Genomic DNA, 16,091 nt, shown 5'->3' on the forward strand with positions numbered 1-16,091 from the left:
AATACTAATTAAACTTTAAAAATAATTAATGAATATAATTCCACTATCCTCACCCTAGCCTAAGAGTGGTGCCTAGGAAATCCAAATTAAAAATTTGCTCTGATTAAAATGATGAGAGTCGGAGCTAAGACCCCATAGTAGTGTCTGATTGTCGATTTAGCTAAATATTTAAAGAGAAATTGAGGAGAGAGAGAGAGACGTTACCTTACCCCAAGAGTGGTGCCTACGTTGCTCATTCAACAAATCCACTCCGGTTAAAATGTTGATGGCAGAGAATGGAACTAGGGTTATCTTCCATTTTTCGATCGGTGCTGTCGACACCTTAATTTTAACTAGATCGTTTTGGGACAACCCAGTATAATAAAAGTTAACTTTGAATTTCGGAAATTGGAGGACCCTGTTTGAAAAATTCGATATTTTAAATTGAGTCCCGATGTTTTTAACTGAGTCTCGATGTTTTAAATCGAGTCTCGATGTTTTAAAGTGAGTCTTGGTGTCTTAAGTTGAGTCTCAATATTTTAAATCGAGTCTCGGTATTTTTAATTTAGTTAAGGTATTTTAAATTGAGTCCCGGTATTTTAAATAAAGTCCTAGTATTTTTAATTGAGTCTGGGTATTTTTTAATTAAGTCTTGGTACTTTAATTAAGTCCCGTTGAATTTTAATTGAGTCCCACATTTTTTTTAAAGTAGTCAAGTTCGGGTCCTCTGTCTTTCGGGGATCGAGTTTTCAAATCCGGGTCTTTCCTTTTGGAAGACAAAAATTGGACAACAAAAGGCGTAGAAAAATACATAAAATATATTTTATATATATATATATATATATATATATATATATATATATATATATATATATATACACCAATGTATATATGTAACGATCTACTTAATTTCCATGTTTTTTTTTAATATAACATTTAAAATGCTCTGATACCAAATTGTATCCTTAACCTAAGTAGCAAGAAGCGGAAATCATATAAACATAACCATAAATCATTACATACAATACCAGAGTTCTGAAATGTTTTCCAAAATATACAAATATAATTGTATCCCCAAAATACCCTCAGCTAGCTAGGGCTATACAAAAATACTCCCACAATACTCACTTTACTATCACGACAGTACTGAAACCCCTTTATCTGCGAGCCTAGTCTGCTCGCCTACCTGAATCACCTGAAAAATGGTTCAACACTGGGATGAGTCAACGCTTAGTAAGACGAAATATGCTATTACTAGAGTGTGAAAAATGAGCTATAATATTAGAAAAATCTGTTTTCATATAAACAAGTATAACTGAATATGTAAATATAGTATAAGTAATAAAATCCACCCCCTTTCCATGTTGTTTAACATAATAGTATTGTAGGTTACTATTAAAATACTTCTAGTGTACATAAGTATGTTCCCTGTTTCTGTAAAGCTATATATACGTAATAGTAACTGAAAACTTTCCCTGTGGATAACTGTGTGTCATAATTTAACCCTTTATGATAAGGTTGTGCGGCTCGTAGGCAGGATTTACCCTAACTAGCCAACTAGGAATAAATCACTATACTCCATTGGTCTGATCTGCCCACCTCAACCCATATTCGATGGAGAGCCTGTCCACGTCAAGGGCCTAAGTGATCGACCTACTACCACGTATTATCTAAATAGGTGGTTGCACTCATAACATAACATAATATCTGTAACAACGACATCGTGCTCTGTAATTACATAGTCCAATAGGGTCTGATACTATATAATATATTTCTATATACAACTATCTGATTTATCATGATTCTGAAATAACCGTAATAACCATAATACTGCATAAACTGTACTGTAATTCATACGTCATAATACTGAGAACTGTATAATCATAACACTGAAACTGGATAATCACAATACTGAAATTGGTATAATCATGGTACTGAGATTCATATAATCATGGTACTGAAATTCGTAAAATTATGGTACTGAAATTCATAAAATCATGGTATTGAAATTCATAAAACATATCTCCGTACTATATTCATATTCTCAAGTTACATCATACTTTAATACATAATTTTCATCATTTAATAAACTGTATAATATTTTAAAAATATCTAACATAATATATTTCCCTTACCTGACGAATAGAAAGCTCCTATGGTATACTGACCTAACACCCGTAGGGCCTCCTACATAACACCTTGAAAACAACATTTGTCAGAATAGAATATCAGTATTTTTTTGCCTAAATCATTTCTTATAACTGTCATAAGGCCAAAAATGGGCTAAAAGGCCTTATCCTGAATTTAGGATGAAATCCAACTTCGTTTCACCAACGATCCGCTCCGGCAGACTTGCAGAGAATTTCACCAAGAGCGTCATGGTGGCTTCGGATCGTCGATTCGGCGACGATCATAATCAAAATCTACGACTTTTATATAATTAAATTTGCAAGTTGAGCCGCCTTCACATAATGTTAATTTAATTAATTTTTTTTATAAATAAACAAGTGTAATTTATTTTGATAATTATATCGATTTATTTCAATCATAAACATGAGGCTAGCTGATTAAGTTACTTAACTGTACTATTTTTGGTAGTTCTATTAATAATAATTTTTGCTAATAAAAATAACTTACCTTGTCATATGTAGAGCAATTCAAAAGCTTAAATACAAAATATTATTTTTTTATTTTATTTTGAGGTCAACTAACTAGGGAGTTCATGAAACCACAATTATACAAAAGGTTAACTTATTTTCTATTCAAAATTTCTTTTCTTCCCTTCTTTCTAAAATTATAGTTTACCATTTTCAATATAAAAGTTTGAAGTCTAATTATTGAAATATCCTTTAGAGGACCAAAAATAAAAGTTGGTATATACCAAGTCTTTCTATGAAAAGTAAAGGGTACAAATTAGAGAAAGACATGCACAATACAAAAGTTTGAACTGGAAAATTATTGAGAAATAAAAATGTATTGGATTTATATTAATCAATAATCTTTTGATTATGATTTATTAACTGATGAGATATGATCCAAAAAAGAGGTTTGATTAACCTAAGAAAGAAAGAATTAAGTCTTCTTTTATTTTTAACTTTATTTAAATAAGTAGGTACAAAATTCAAACTTATGAGCTATAACTACCAATGAATATAGTCTATTCCTTTAGTCCTTTAGCAATATAATAACTTTCAATTTATTTAATCACAAGTGGTCTATTTTAATTTCCTTTTTTATGGACTACACTTGTGGTTGCTTTCATATATCTTTAAATCAAGATTGCCAATTTTCAAATACATAAGAAAACACAAACAACTTATAAAAACCCATCAATAATTTTGAAGTATTGGCCCCATGGCCATATATAATTATTTCCAAATGATGATGGTTTCCTAATGACATCACCTTGCTTTGCACCAGTGAAATAAGCAAGACCTCTCATTAAAAATCCATTGGAAAATGGAAATATAATGTGATGTCCCGATTTTCATACCATTTTTTTTCCTCTTCAATAAATAATAAATATTAATCAAACATCGGCCACGTCAAAAACTTTGATACCATTTAAACATAACCCGATCCAAAGTGGGGTACAAGGTAATCAGTTCACCATATACACACATTCTTGATAGCGGAAGTCAATATTTAAAAACCATTCATAATACAAATACCCAGAGTTCTATACAACCATACTCATCCCCAAAAACCCATAACATACACTAGGAATCATATATCCCTAAACAAAATACTAACCCTATCTATCAAGGTACTAGTTCCCCTCTATCACGGAACTCTATCGCCTGGTTTGTACGGTTTCCTGAAATATTAGATATTTGGGTGAGACACATTTCAGTAAGACGAAATAAATTATTTACAGTGTGTGACAGTATGAGTTTCGTTATATCATAATATACTCATTTCAGTGATAATACCATCTTAGAAAATATACTAATTCGTATTCATAATCATATAAATATAAAACACAATCTTTTATAAGCTTTATTTCATTCCTCAAATTCATGCACATGCAACCCATATTTATCGGTGAAAGTTCCCGATGATAGAGGAGATTACACACACATACATGTAACTCCCCTCTGCTCTGATATCATTTGTAACCTTACCCAAATAGTTTTGGTGTGGCTATAACTGATACTTATCAGGGTACTCACTTTACTTAGCAAGCCCTCAGGCGGAGAGTTTTACTATGCCTAAATTATTTATGTAATTAAATTCACACTCTTTCATTTCTCATTTCCATTTCTCAATTTAGCTCATCAGTGTCCTGTGTCATCTGTAACTCATGGTTGCTTTGAGGATATTCACCATGCCATGCTTCCTCCTATGGTCAGGGTTGTGCGGCTCGAAAGTTGGATCTAAACCACAATTGACCTGCTCGGTTAGATCAAAATAAGAAATCAAAATTTGAAATTCATTGTCTGTAGTACGATTGGCCTGCCTAACCTTGGTCTGGACTCTATGGAGCAAAACTATAATTCTCACTAGCTCAATTGACTGTCACATCACACTCTCCACGAGATCGTATGGTTGCACTTTTCATTCCACTAGCAATGGTACCATGCTTTCAGAAATACTTCAGTCCATCACGATTCTCATTCCCACATTTTCATTTTCATAATTCAGTATTCACAATCTATTATTCATATTGTAGTATTCACGTTACAATATTCACATTTCAGTGTTCACATTTCAATATTCACAACACAGTATTCACATTACAATATTCACATTGCAGTACTCACGTTTCAATATATTTTTCATTTGACGTATTTTAACATTTCTCAATAAAACATATCATCATGTCATATTTTCTCATTTATCATAGAAAACATTTCTATATTCATATTTCATATTCCATCATTTCCCAGTAAAATACACGTTGATATAACATAATTCATCATTCTCTATAAAACAAGTTTATTTACCACTTTTCATCATTTCCCACATTTCAAATCCCAAAACATCACAATTCAGTATAAATCATGTGCTCACAATTTTGTCTAATATTCGTATCATAATAATTTTAGGCAAAATATCATATTTTTATTTTCACGTATTAGTTCAATTAATAGTTTTCAAAATAATTGTTATAATTTATTCCCCTTACCTGACTTACCGAGAGGCCTGCTAAAATACCCAATCCCACGCCCACGACGTTCAAAACTCAACGCCTTAAAATTCACATTTCCCCTAAATCAATCAATTTAACCCCAGAATAATAATTATTTTAATATTTCCTAGGTCCACACACTCCCAATACTAATTAAACTTTAAAAATAATTAACGAATATAATTCCACTATTCTCACCCTAGCCTAAGAGTGCTGCTTAGGAAATCCAAATTAAAAATATGCGCTGATTAAAATGATGAGGATTAGAGCTAAGACCCCATAGTAGTGTCTAATTATCGTTTTGGCTAAAGATTTAAGGAGAAATTGAGGAGAGAGGGAGAGGTTACCTTACCCCAGGAGTGGTGCCTATTTTACTCCTTCGACAAATCCACTCTGGTTAAAATGTCGATGGCAGAGAATGGAACCCAGGTTTATTTTCCGTTTTTCAATCGGTGCTATCGACACCCTAATTTTAACTAGACTGTTTTGGGACGACTCGGTTTAATAAAAGTTAACTTTGAATTTCAAAAATTGGAGGACCTTGTTTGAAAAACCCAATATTTTAAATTGAGTCCTGATGTTTTTAACCGAGTCTCAACGTTTTAAATCGAGTCTCGCTATTTTAAATTGAGTCTCGGTGTCTTAATGTGAGTTTCAGTGTTTTAAATTGAGTCCTGGTATTTTTAATTGAGTCAAGGTATTTTAAATTGAGTCCCGGTATTTTAAATCGAGTCCTAGTATTTCTAGTTGAGTCTAGGTATTTTTTTAATTAAGTCTTGGTATTTTAATTAAGTCTCGTTGAATTTTAATTGAGGCCCATATTTTTTTTAAGGTAGTCAAGTTCAGGTCCTCCGTCTTCCGGGGATCGAGTTTTCAAATCCGATTCTTTCCTTTTGGAAGACAAAAATTGGACAACAAAAGGCATAGAAAAATACATAAAATACATAATATATATATACCATGGTATATAGGTTAGGTATATGTGTATTTAAAAGAAAAGTGTCACGGTACAAACAATGGGTCATCCAATGCAACCCGGGGGTACATGCAAAAAAATAAAAAAATCACTCAAGCCCATAAAAAGGGTTGTGGGCGCACTATTCCTAGACAAGGGGGGCACGCGTAGCAGAGGGCTACGTCAGGAGCTCTGCATCTTTTTCTTTTCATCACCTTCACCCTCTCTCACCTCTCGCATACTCTCCCAGCCACCGCCCTCCTTCTCCCTCAGCCTCACCACCGCCGACACCTCCACCCTCTACGTACACCTCTGGTAGATCCACACCCAGCATGTAATGACCTGCCTATTTTACCATGTATTATTTTTTTTCTTATATAACAACATTCATAACTCTGATATTCTGCAAAACTAATATAGTCATTATCAACCCGGAACCGTGGGTATCGAGGATATACCTGTCATACATCTCTGATACCTAAACAGTGGAAAACATAGATTACATACATGCCATATAACAACGGGCATAATACTAGAAATCTACTGAATCCATCATATATATATATAAACATCCACCAAAGGACCAAATAGTACCCAAGGGTCATAACTTCAAAAACCAATCTGACCCTAATTCAACTACTTACCTTTCTGACTGGGTAGTTTGGTCGACCTCTACTGCTACGGAACTCTATCTGCCATTCTATCTGGATTCTCTGAAATGTTTATAAAGTTAGGGTGAGACACCTCTCCATAAGAGAGATAAACTAATATCAGTGTATTACAATATGAGTAATGTTGTACTTAAACATTAACTGTACATAATATATATATGATAAAAACTGGTTGTATAAATTTTGAACAAAACATGATTCATCATATCAAAGTAAATATCATAATAAACATTGTACTAATTTCTGTAATCATGCAAAACATCTTCTGTAATAATCCAAAAAAAAAAAAGGGATATAAAAGATTAGTGGAATGATTCCCAAAAAATAATAATAATAATAATAATTAATTAATTAATCAATTAAAAAAAATAAAATTTATTTTTATTTTTATTAATAAATATATTATTATTAATATTAATTAAATATATTATTATTATTATTATTATATCAATTCACCTCAAGCTTCAGGCGAATTCAGGTGACCGCTGCACCACCACCCCCCCCCCCACCCACCCAAATTCTTCCATTCTTTTCGTCTGCGAGTTCTCTCTCTCCTCTCACATTCTCTTGATCAAGGAACTTAAAAGTCAAAACTGCCTACTTTGATTGTAGCTTCTATTGGCATTTAATCAGATTTTTGTAATTGATCATTGTTTGGCTACATTGTCATCTGAGCTTTGGATTGTTGTAGCATTGATAATGTGGCATGTTTTTTTTTTTCATGCATAGACCAAAATAATTTAGCGTTATTTATAATTAAAAGTTGTCTACTTTGTTGAGAACCTAGCAGCTGTGTTTGCATCTTTTACAGGTCTAAACACGAAAGTATTCTTCTACCATTTTATTGTTTGGAATTAATTTGATCGCGAAACTTACACCAAGGGAATAACTCATTCTCTTGGAACTACTAATGTATTAACCTAACTTATTTTTTGAAGAGAATGTAGTCTTCACAATTTTCTTGCTTTTTTTTTTTTTTTTGGTTTTAACCTCAGTCAGTTTCACGCATGCCCTAATGTTCTTATATATGGATTAATACTAAATATTAATTTTAAATTAATGGATGTATAAAAATCACAATCAAAAAAACCAAACAAGGATAAAGAAACTTGCTAGATTATTATCATCCTCCCCCTTTCTTTTGCCAAACCCAATAATCTTTCATTTGAAAAACACAAAGTTATAAAATTATCTTAAATATGATAAATTTTCTTTCCTTTCTTTCATAGTATTAAGTTCTAAACAGACCTAAGAATATATCAAGACGTGGGCATTCTACTTAAAGCCTTGTCTAAAATTGTAGAGGCCCTATATTTATGGGCTTTCAAAGGCATTAGCTTGCTCTTTCTATAAGTATTCAAGTCCATTTGCTTCACATGGCCCATTATTCCTCAACAGGGCCCAATTTCACAGTACAACCTATTCTCTCTCTCTCTCTCTCTCTCTCTCTCTCTCTGTCTCCCTCCCACTCCCTATTCTCTGTTTCTCTCTCTCTCTCTCAAAATGAAGATATCAGAACAATCTAAACATGTAGTCCTTATTAATTTTGTTGAACAAATAATTAATTGCTCAAGTTAAATCAAAATTAGCTCTAAAAAATATCTCAGTGATTAGAGTACAATGTTTTTATCTTATGTTAATAATCTCATGTATTCATTTTTAAAGGACTATTCGGATAAAAGATTTTGATTGGGAAAGGGAATAGAAAGGAAAATAAGAAGGAAAAATTTATTTTTTATTATAATTTTCCTCAATACCAAAGACCATTAAATACAAAAATTTCTTTTAATATGATTAAAAATTGAGAAAATAAAAATATAAATGGTATGCAAAATCATATTTATATTCATTGATTTGGTATATTTTTTTTGTTTACTTTCTCACTTTCCCTAAAACTAAATATGAAAAATGGATTTCTTTATATTTTCTTTTTTCCTTCCTTTCAAGTTCCAAATAAGAATTAGACTAAATGAGAACAGTATTGTAAAAAAGGAGATGAATAATTTTTGTTTTTGATTTAATTTTTGAAATTAAATGAACCTTGAATATACCTGAAAAAAGAAATAATATTATGCTTTATAAACCTAATTACAGAAACTTTAAATTTATATAAAATATAATATAAAATTATATTAATATTTATTTAAATTTATTAAAATTCATACTCACAAATGCAACTTAAAAATATTATTGACATCTTAAATTTCAAATGATACAGCATGCACTGTGTTTCTCTATATAAGTCCTATTACATATACAAGTACCCTAATTAAGACACACCCCTATTAGCCCTATGGTGCAATTTCCCTCAGACCCACTAGCTAATCTCTCCATACATATAGAAAAAGCAAAAGCAAGTGAACCTAAAAAAAAATAAAGTTAAATGTATTAATTAATGGGTTTTCATATATATGGACTATATATATATACTCATATAGATACACTATTAGGGACACCCCTGCATGTTACTCCCGGCTCCGAGCTAGGTGCCAGCAGCTCATACCCCAACACCCCCGCCCCGCACCTGTTCCTAAGCTTCAGATCAGTATTCCTCCTCTCGATTTCCCTGTCTATCCGTCCAATCTCCGCGGAGAACCCATAAAACGCCTCCACCACCTCGGCGTCGCCGGACCAGATCGACGGCTGTTGCCGCTCCCCCAGGTACTCCTCGTCCGGCGAGTGGGTGGACAGCGTGTCCACCACCGCCATGAACTTGGTCGCCTGTAGCAAACTCGGCATTGCGGAGAGGAAGTACTTTTGTGGATCTGACAGAAAGTTCACGTACTCGGGGTCGGTTTCTTCGGGGATGAGGCGGCGCATGAGGGGCGGGCGGTTCGGGACGTACCCTCCGTAGGCGTACTGGCCGAAGTTGAGGGCGGCGTGCTGCGCCGACGCCAGCCAAATGATGGTGGTGAGGATGGAGGTCAGGTCAGAAGCGGTGGTGAGGGAGGGCCACCAGGTGGCGTGGCGGACGTCGGCATGGCCCACGTTGACGGACTCGGCGTACCACGCTTGGAGCTCCCTGTCGTTGCGGATGACACCAGAGTTGGGGTAGTAGTGGTTCACGTAAGTGCGAACCCAGTTTTGGATGGCATCCCAGATAAGCAGCCCGTCGGTGGCGTATGGGTAGTCCTCTAGTACTAATTTTAGCCCATGTGGTTGCGTTGGGTCCGGTACCGCCATTCCCCTGCTCACACGCGCGCGCGCGCACACACAGAAATTAGAACGTTAAGAGGGATTCATTTTTGCATTTGAAGTCGAACAAGTCTAGGTTGAGAATATATACGATGTGTACCTGCGAATGAGATCGGAAGGAAGGCCTTCTAAGTCGAAGCGCCAGTTGCGGTAGGCGGCAGCGCTGAGCTCCATGCAGTAGCGACCAGGAGTGAAGCAGGACTCGATTATGCCGTCAGCGCAGATGAGGCTCTGGCGTGCCAGGCCGTTGATCTCCAGGGTGTACCGCATGTGCGGGTCCAGCAGCTTATATATGGGGTGCATCGCACTAAGCTGCCTGTGCGCTGCCAGTATGAACGGCTCCAAACAAGCATGCGTCCGCAACCTGTGATCATAGTATTTAACTCAATTCACCATTGATTATTTTGTATTGTTCTGCTATGCATTGGTATACACTGCACAATATGCAGGCGATTGTAGTTACCAGTGGTGGACGAGTTGGTGAACGCCGGCGTCGTTGGAGCAGACGTGGGCTTTGGCGAGCTGCCAGACCCAGTTGGACGTGGCATCGGCTGGGGGAGTGACAACGCGGTTGGAGCGGGAATTGGGTCCAGCGTAGGGGAGGCTGAGCTCGATGGCTACGGGCTTGAGAGTGCCGAGTTCGGTGAGGAAAAAGATGGTTCGTGTTGCGTATGCTTTGCGGCCGTCTTGAGCATTTATGCCATCCAGAAATGGGAGGTAGATGTCATGGTAGTCCACGATAAAAAGCTTATTTTTCTCAATCGCCTGAAAAACACAGCTTGTAAATTAATTAATTATGACAGTGTATGTAACCTTATCATCAGTAGCTAGTTAACTTGGAAGGTGGACACAGAAAAAATAAATAAATAACAAAAGATCATCTTCTTGTTTTGGAGGATGTGGTGCATTTCGTGAGCAGATATGGTTAATTTTTGTGAATTTCAATTCCCCGCGTCACTTCATGCGTCGAATATCATTATAATATCTTCTGAGCAAAGGATTTCAATACAATTACTAAATTTGAAGTTCAAAATTTTCACGAACACAAGCTTTAAAGTCAATACGATGCATGCATGTACATTAGTTATGTAGGATCAAGACAAGACCATTGACAAAATTGGAGAGGAGGGTGGGGTGAATTTTGAATTTTGATGTGTACCTGCTGAACTGACATGCCGTTGAGATTACCCGCGATGTGCTCGTCTTTGAGTGCCGACTCCTGGGGACCATACACTTCAGGATCGAGCTGGCTTACAGGGGGAAACTCCTTCAGTCTCTGAATACTCACCGGGTTGATCCCTGCAATCGCCTGCCGACCGAACTCATCGTCCCGCAACCACGCAAACTTGTCCTCTGCACAAAAAAATAGACTATGCAATTTGAAACTTACGCTCTCAAATACAATTTAATTTCACATGAGACTTATAATTAAGGGCTTGCTTGCTTACTGGAAATTATCTTGGGGGTGTCGTAACGGAGAAGGTTGCCTTGGTTGGACTCTTGGATTTTGCTGACGAAGGACGGCAGCGGGAGCTTCTTGAGGACATCATCCTCCAGCCCTAGCTTTAGGAGGAGCCCTTCTTTGTAGAGACTGTCAACGTCGGAGAACAACTTGAAGTCATGGTTGTGTACGGAGATGCTGGCCATTAAGGATGGTATTAAGTTATGAAGCACCGCTTTGAGTCTCCCGGCGGAGAACGTGTCCTGCTTCGACTCCTCAAACTGTTCGTCTCTCGGCACGTACATCGGCAGTGGCTTCTCCACACGACTCTCTGCATTCATATCTGCCACCACACCCATTAAGCAATCGCTGAATTAGTCCATGTCAATCGATTAGGCACAAAGGACAAAAAAATCTTTTGCATATTCGTAAGTAAAAATTAAACGTGAGACAAAACTTGATATACCCATTTGAAACAGGCTGTCAAACCATGTGCAGGTTTTCAAAAATCAAATGTGATTTGGGATTGTAAAAGTGATATTGGTTTATTGATCAAAAAGCTGTTCCATTTTTTCGCTTTATGTACGTAACCGGTTTCAGTGAAACAGGTGGTGCGCATTACTGTGGCCTTTTTCTTTAAACAAACACTTTTAAGTGCGCACGAGGTGGGAAACATAGGACAAGCATTAAAGTAGAATCTGAAGAAAACAACGAAGCCAGCTAGGTACGGAGGTAGCTACTAACCAGTGTCAGCCGGAGAACGGCCGGTGCGACATCTCCTGGGATACGGGATGCTTTCACCTCCGAGCGTCGGCCGAGCAAACTCGATTCCTCTGTCGGGGTTTCCCAGATCATTGTACACGTCGAAGTCGTAAATCCTGTCCGCTAATTTTCTCTCCCCCTTTCCATCGCCCCTCAAGATTTTCAACTCTTGCTCTCTCAAAGCTCTGAGCCCAGCCGGCGTCTCCGATGGCAGATACGGCTGCATCCCCAAATCAAACAATTACAAAACTAATAAAATTAACTTCATCCATCCTTAAATCGTTTATTATAAAATTCCGTCCTGCGTTGCATCCATAGTCATTTTATTTGGATGTATTTAAATTAATTTTAATATAATTTTATATGATATTTTATTCAAACCTAATACCAATCTAAATTTTAAAAAAAATTTCATTGAATTATAAACCTCTTCTCACCTGCAATAAAAAATATTTTTCCAAAAGTAAAAAATTAATTTTTAAAATAAGAACCTCACTCTCGAGTCCAATAACTTCTAGTGGAACCCCAAAAGATTTTTTTTTTTTTTAATATTATTTATTTAAAGTGTAAAGAAAAATAATGAAGGGTAGCATGGAGCATGAGTCATGGTAGGTTATAGAGGGCTTTGTGGATGGGCTGGGCTCTAGATCCCATTTGAAAAGTCCAGTCTGGGCCATGTGGGGAGAAAAGTGAGTTTTAGGTCAATAATTTGGTTTAGAGGGTCATAATTTGGTCTAATTCCAACAGGAGAATCCAATTGAAACTTTTCAAAAGTCAGAGGACAACAAATCTTGTGTTTAATAGGAACCAAATGGTCGGAGAGGACATTTTTTTGGTCACCTATTTGAAATTTGAAAATTGACTTTCATCCAAAAAATGGAATCAAATTTGAATTTCTAACTAGGACTTTTAGGCTTAGGATTACTTCATCCTATTTCTAGTTGACAAAAAGGATTGTAGTACGGCATGTATCATACCATTCATCTTAAAATAATACAGATATATATATATATATATATATATATGATGTATGTATAAAAAGTAAGAAGAAAATTACAATGACTAAGTTGGATCAGGTTGCTTAAGGTAATATTCTGGCTCATTAATCGAATATTATACGTGCATGTTTAAGTCTAATTACTTATTTACTCAACTAAACAACGCCACGTTTAACATTCTGCATTGATTTCTCAATCAATTATGAAAATTCAACGTTTAGAGATTGGAATAAGAATTAATCTCCGCGTGACTTGTGACTTTAAAAGAAAAAATATATTCTTACAAGTGGGTCTGAAAAAAAAAATATTTGAAAATAAAATTGAAAGACTAAATCCATAAAATAGTTCTATAGAAATAAATAAAATTTTAAAATAAAAAAATAAAAATCATTTCTCCCAATTAAAAAACCTAAGAGAGGAACTAAGAAAGCCTAGTCCCATTTTAAAAATTAAGTAGAGCAAAAGAGTATTACAACTTAAATTGAATTTAAATGTTTCAACGATTATAATTTGCAAATTTTATGTTGAAGGCATTGGGTTGGATCGCTAGAGAAGTGAGGGGAAATATGGTTTCTAATTGAAAATAGTTTTTTTTTAAAGCCAGCAATTACAACAGCAATTATAGGTTATGTAACTTTTATAGTCCTTCACATAAATAGTTCAACGTAACAAATCAGCTTTTGACCTTTTACCCTTCACAGTAAGATTGCAAAATCTAAACACCTGTTTCTGTCTGGCGAGTCCGTGAACCCATTGAATTGAAAAATGAAGGTGGAGGAGGGGGTGGGGGGGGGGGGGGGGGGGGGGGGATGGAGAGAGAATCAAATGGCGGAAAATTTTAATTTAAAAAAATGATTACAAAATCGTAATCATAATCATAATCACAATTAAAAGATTGCATTACCTTATTGGTGAAGAAGATCCTCTTCCCAGGATGATCTTTCTTGGATTGCACCCAGGAGTTGCAGGGGAAGTGGACTGGACCACAGGCAAAGCCTTCAAGGGTTATGCTCTCCAGGAAGAACTCCTTCTGGTGCTTGTTCGTCACCGTGATCGCTCCCGGCATTCCGAAATTCGACTGCACCTCGAACTCCGCCGTGTAATTCACTCGATCCGTTCGTGAATTCGTCTTTTTAGACCAGTCCTTCAGCACTGCTTCGTTGCTTTTCTTTGGCCCTTTTGTTTCTATAACAACACGGGGGAAAAAAGTTCGAAGCTTATTAATTAGGTTCTAAATTGTTCGAAATTTGATAACAATTTAATACAGTTTTATATTTTTGTATTTACTAATTTTTACATGAGTTTAAATTAAGACTTAAACCTGATGCTTAGTTACAAAAATCCAGAGCTATGCAGGGGTTAAACCACCATTATTACCACTTTCTGTTTTGCTAAAAAAAAAGTTAAAAAGAGCCCCAAAAAAGGAAAAACTGAACGCCCAGATAAAATTTCACTGTTGGGATCAAAGTTAGCTATGAAGAGCTGAAAAGTAGAGCGTGTGATCATACAAAGGCCGGTGCCCAGAAGAAGAAATCCAAAGAAAAGCTTATTAAAATGGCATGTTTTGAGTACGATCACTGAAAATTCTTAAGCACCCAAATGGAGAAAAGGGCTTACTTGGGTCGATTTCGGTGCTAATGAGCTCCAGAACAACATTCCTCCCAATCTTATCAGCAAGAGCATCCAAGTGCTTCACAATTGTCTCCTTGAAGTCCTCCTTGTTCTTATTCCTCACTGTCAGCACGGCCCTAACCTTGAATTTCACAGCCTCGTCTGCAGGTAGCACGGGTTTTACCAAATCCTCACTCACAGCCGCAACCGGCGCCCTCACCACCTTCTTCAACTGCAACCTCCTCCTCTCCAAAGGCACCAACACAGGGGCGGCACAGAACTGGCTCTGCCTCTGCCCAAAATGATGACCGAAGAGCACTTTGGATGAAGGTACAAATGAAGATCTCTCCACCATGGACGAACCCAAAAATTCTTTAGCCACTGCCATCTTGATTCTTTCTCTCTCTACTGATTATGAGTGTTGTTGGCGTGAAGAAGCTAGCTAGAGAAGAGAGAAATGGTAGCCACAGGAGGAACAGAAGAGGGGGTTGTGGTGAGGAGCTTGGTGTTGTTTGGGGTATTTATAGAAAAAGGAGGAAAAGGTGTTGATGATGAAAATAATGGACCTGAGGGTTTGAGCACGTTTTTAATCTTGGTTTGGGGAGTCTCTGCTTTTGCTCTGTATTTTTGTGTTTTCTGTGTGATTGAGATTTCACGGTGGGAGGCTCTAGCGGGGTTGGGGGGACAAAATGGACTGCGGCCTAGTTGCCGAGTCAAACCCAGTTCAAGTTTTCCGAGTGAGAGACGCGGTATGGGAAGCCATAGAGAAAGTGAGAGTGGCGTGGTAATTTGAAAGACCTCCTCTCTCCTCCTCTTCCTCCGAAATGCCAACCATATCCCTGCTCATTTCAAAGTTGCACTCCCACAGTCCCACGTTATCAACCTCATGCAATTCGCAGGAAAGCGTGTTCTCGTACCCAGTCGAGTCTGACATTCAATTCAATAAGGTATTTGAATTTGATTTGACTATACATATATACATAGTATTAAATATAATATAAAATACATTTTATATGACTTATACTATGTAAAAATAATAAAACTAAAAGATTAAACTCTGGTGTTATATAACTCGAGCTTGACTTACTAAAATAGTCGAGCAGTTCAAACTCGACTCAATCTCAAGTAAAATCGTATTGAGTTGAATAAGAAAGTGAGTCAAATTGAAGTAGGTCATGAGTAGATGTGAGTGATTTGCACTCCTCTATAAAATGTAAGATTTTATTTGATTTGCATAATAAAATAATTATCTATTTTATTACTGAAGAATTTGATAAATTTATATTAAAATTATATTATTATAAAATAAATAATAATGTGAATATTTTTATGACACAATAACAAGGAA

At 36.1% G+C, this 16,091-nt stretch overlaps 1 protein-coding gene across 1 annotated transcript; it reads right to left on the minus strand.

The window, feature by feature from the left end:
- Positions 1–8,898: 8,898 nt before the first annotated feature.
- On the minus strand, positions 8,899–15,482 carry LOC131164964 (linoleate 13S-lipoxygenase 3-1, chloroplastic-like). The gene is made up of 8 exons (XM_058122532.1): positions 14,750–15,482; positions 14,037–14,317; positions 12,117–12,354; positions 11,380–11,715; positions 11,091–11,284; positions 10,395–10,696; positions 10,032–10,295; positions 8,899–9,923 (listed from the first exon to the last, which is right to left on the minus strand). Exons 1-8 carry the CDS (start codon positions 15,129–15,131, stop codon positions 9,167–9,169), a joined length of 2,754 nt encoding a protein of 917 aa, XP_057978515.1. The 5' UTR covers positions 15,132–15,482; the 3' UTR covers positions 8,899–9,166.
- Positions 15,483–16,091: the final 609 nt, after the last annotated feature.

The sequence above is a fragment of the Malania oleifera genome, chromosome 9 (assembly GCF_029873635.1).
Source record: "Malania oleifera isolate guangnan ecotype guangnan chromosome 9, ASM2987363v1, whole genome shotgun sequence".
Classification (NCBI taxonomy): Eukaryota; Viridiplantae; Streptophyta; class Magnoliopsida; order Santalales; family Ximeniaceae; genus Malania; species Malania oleifera.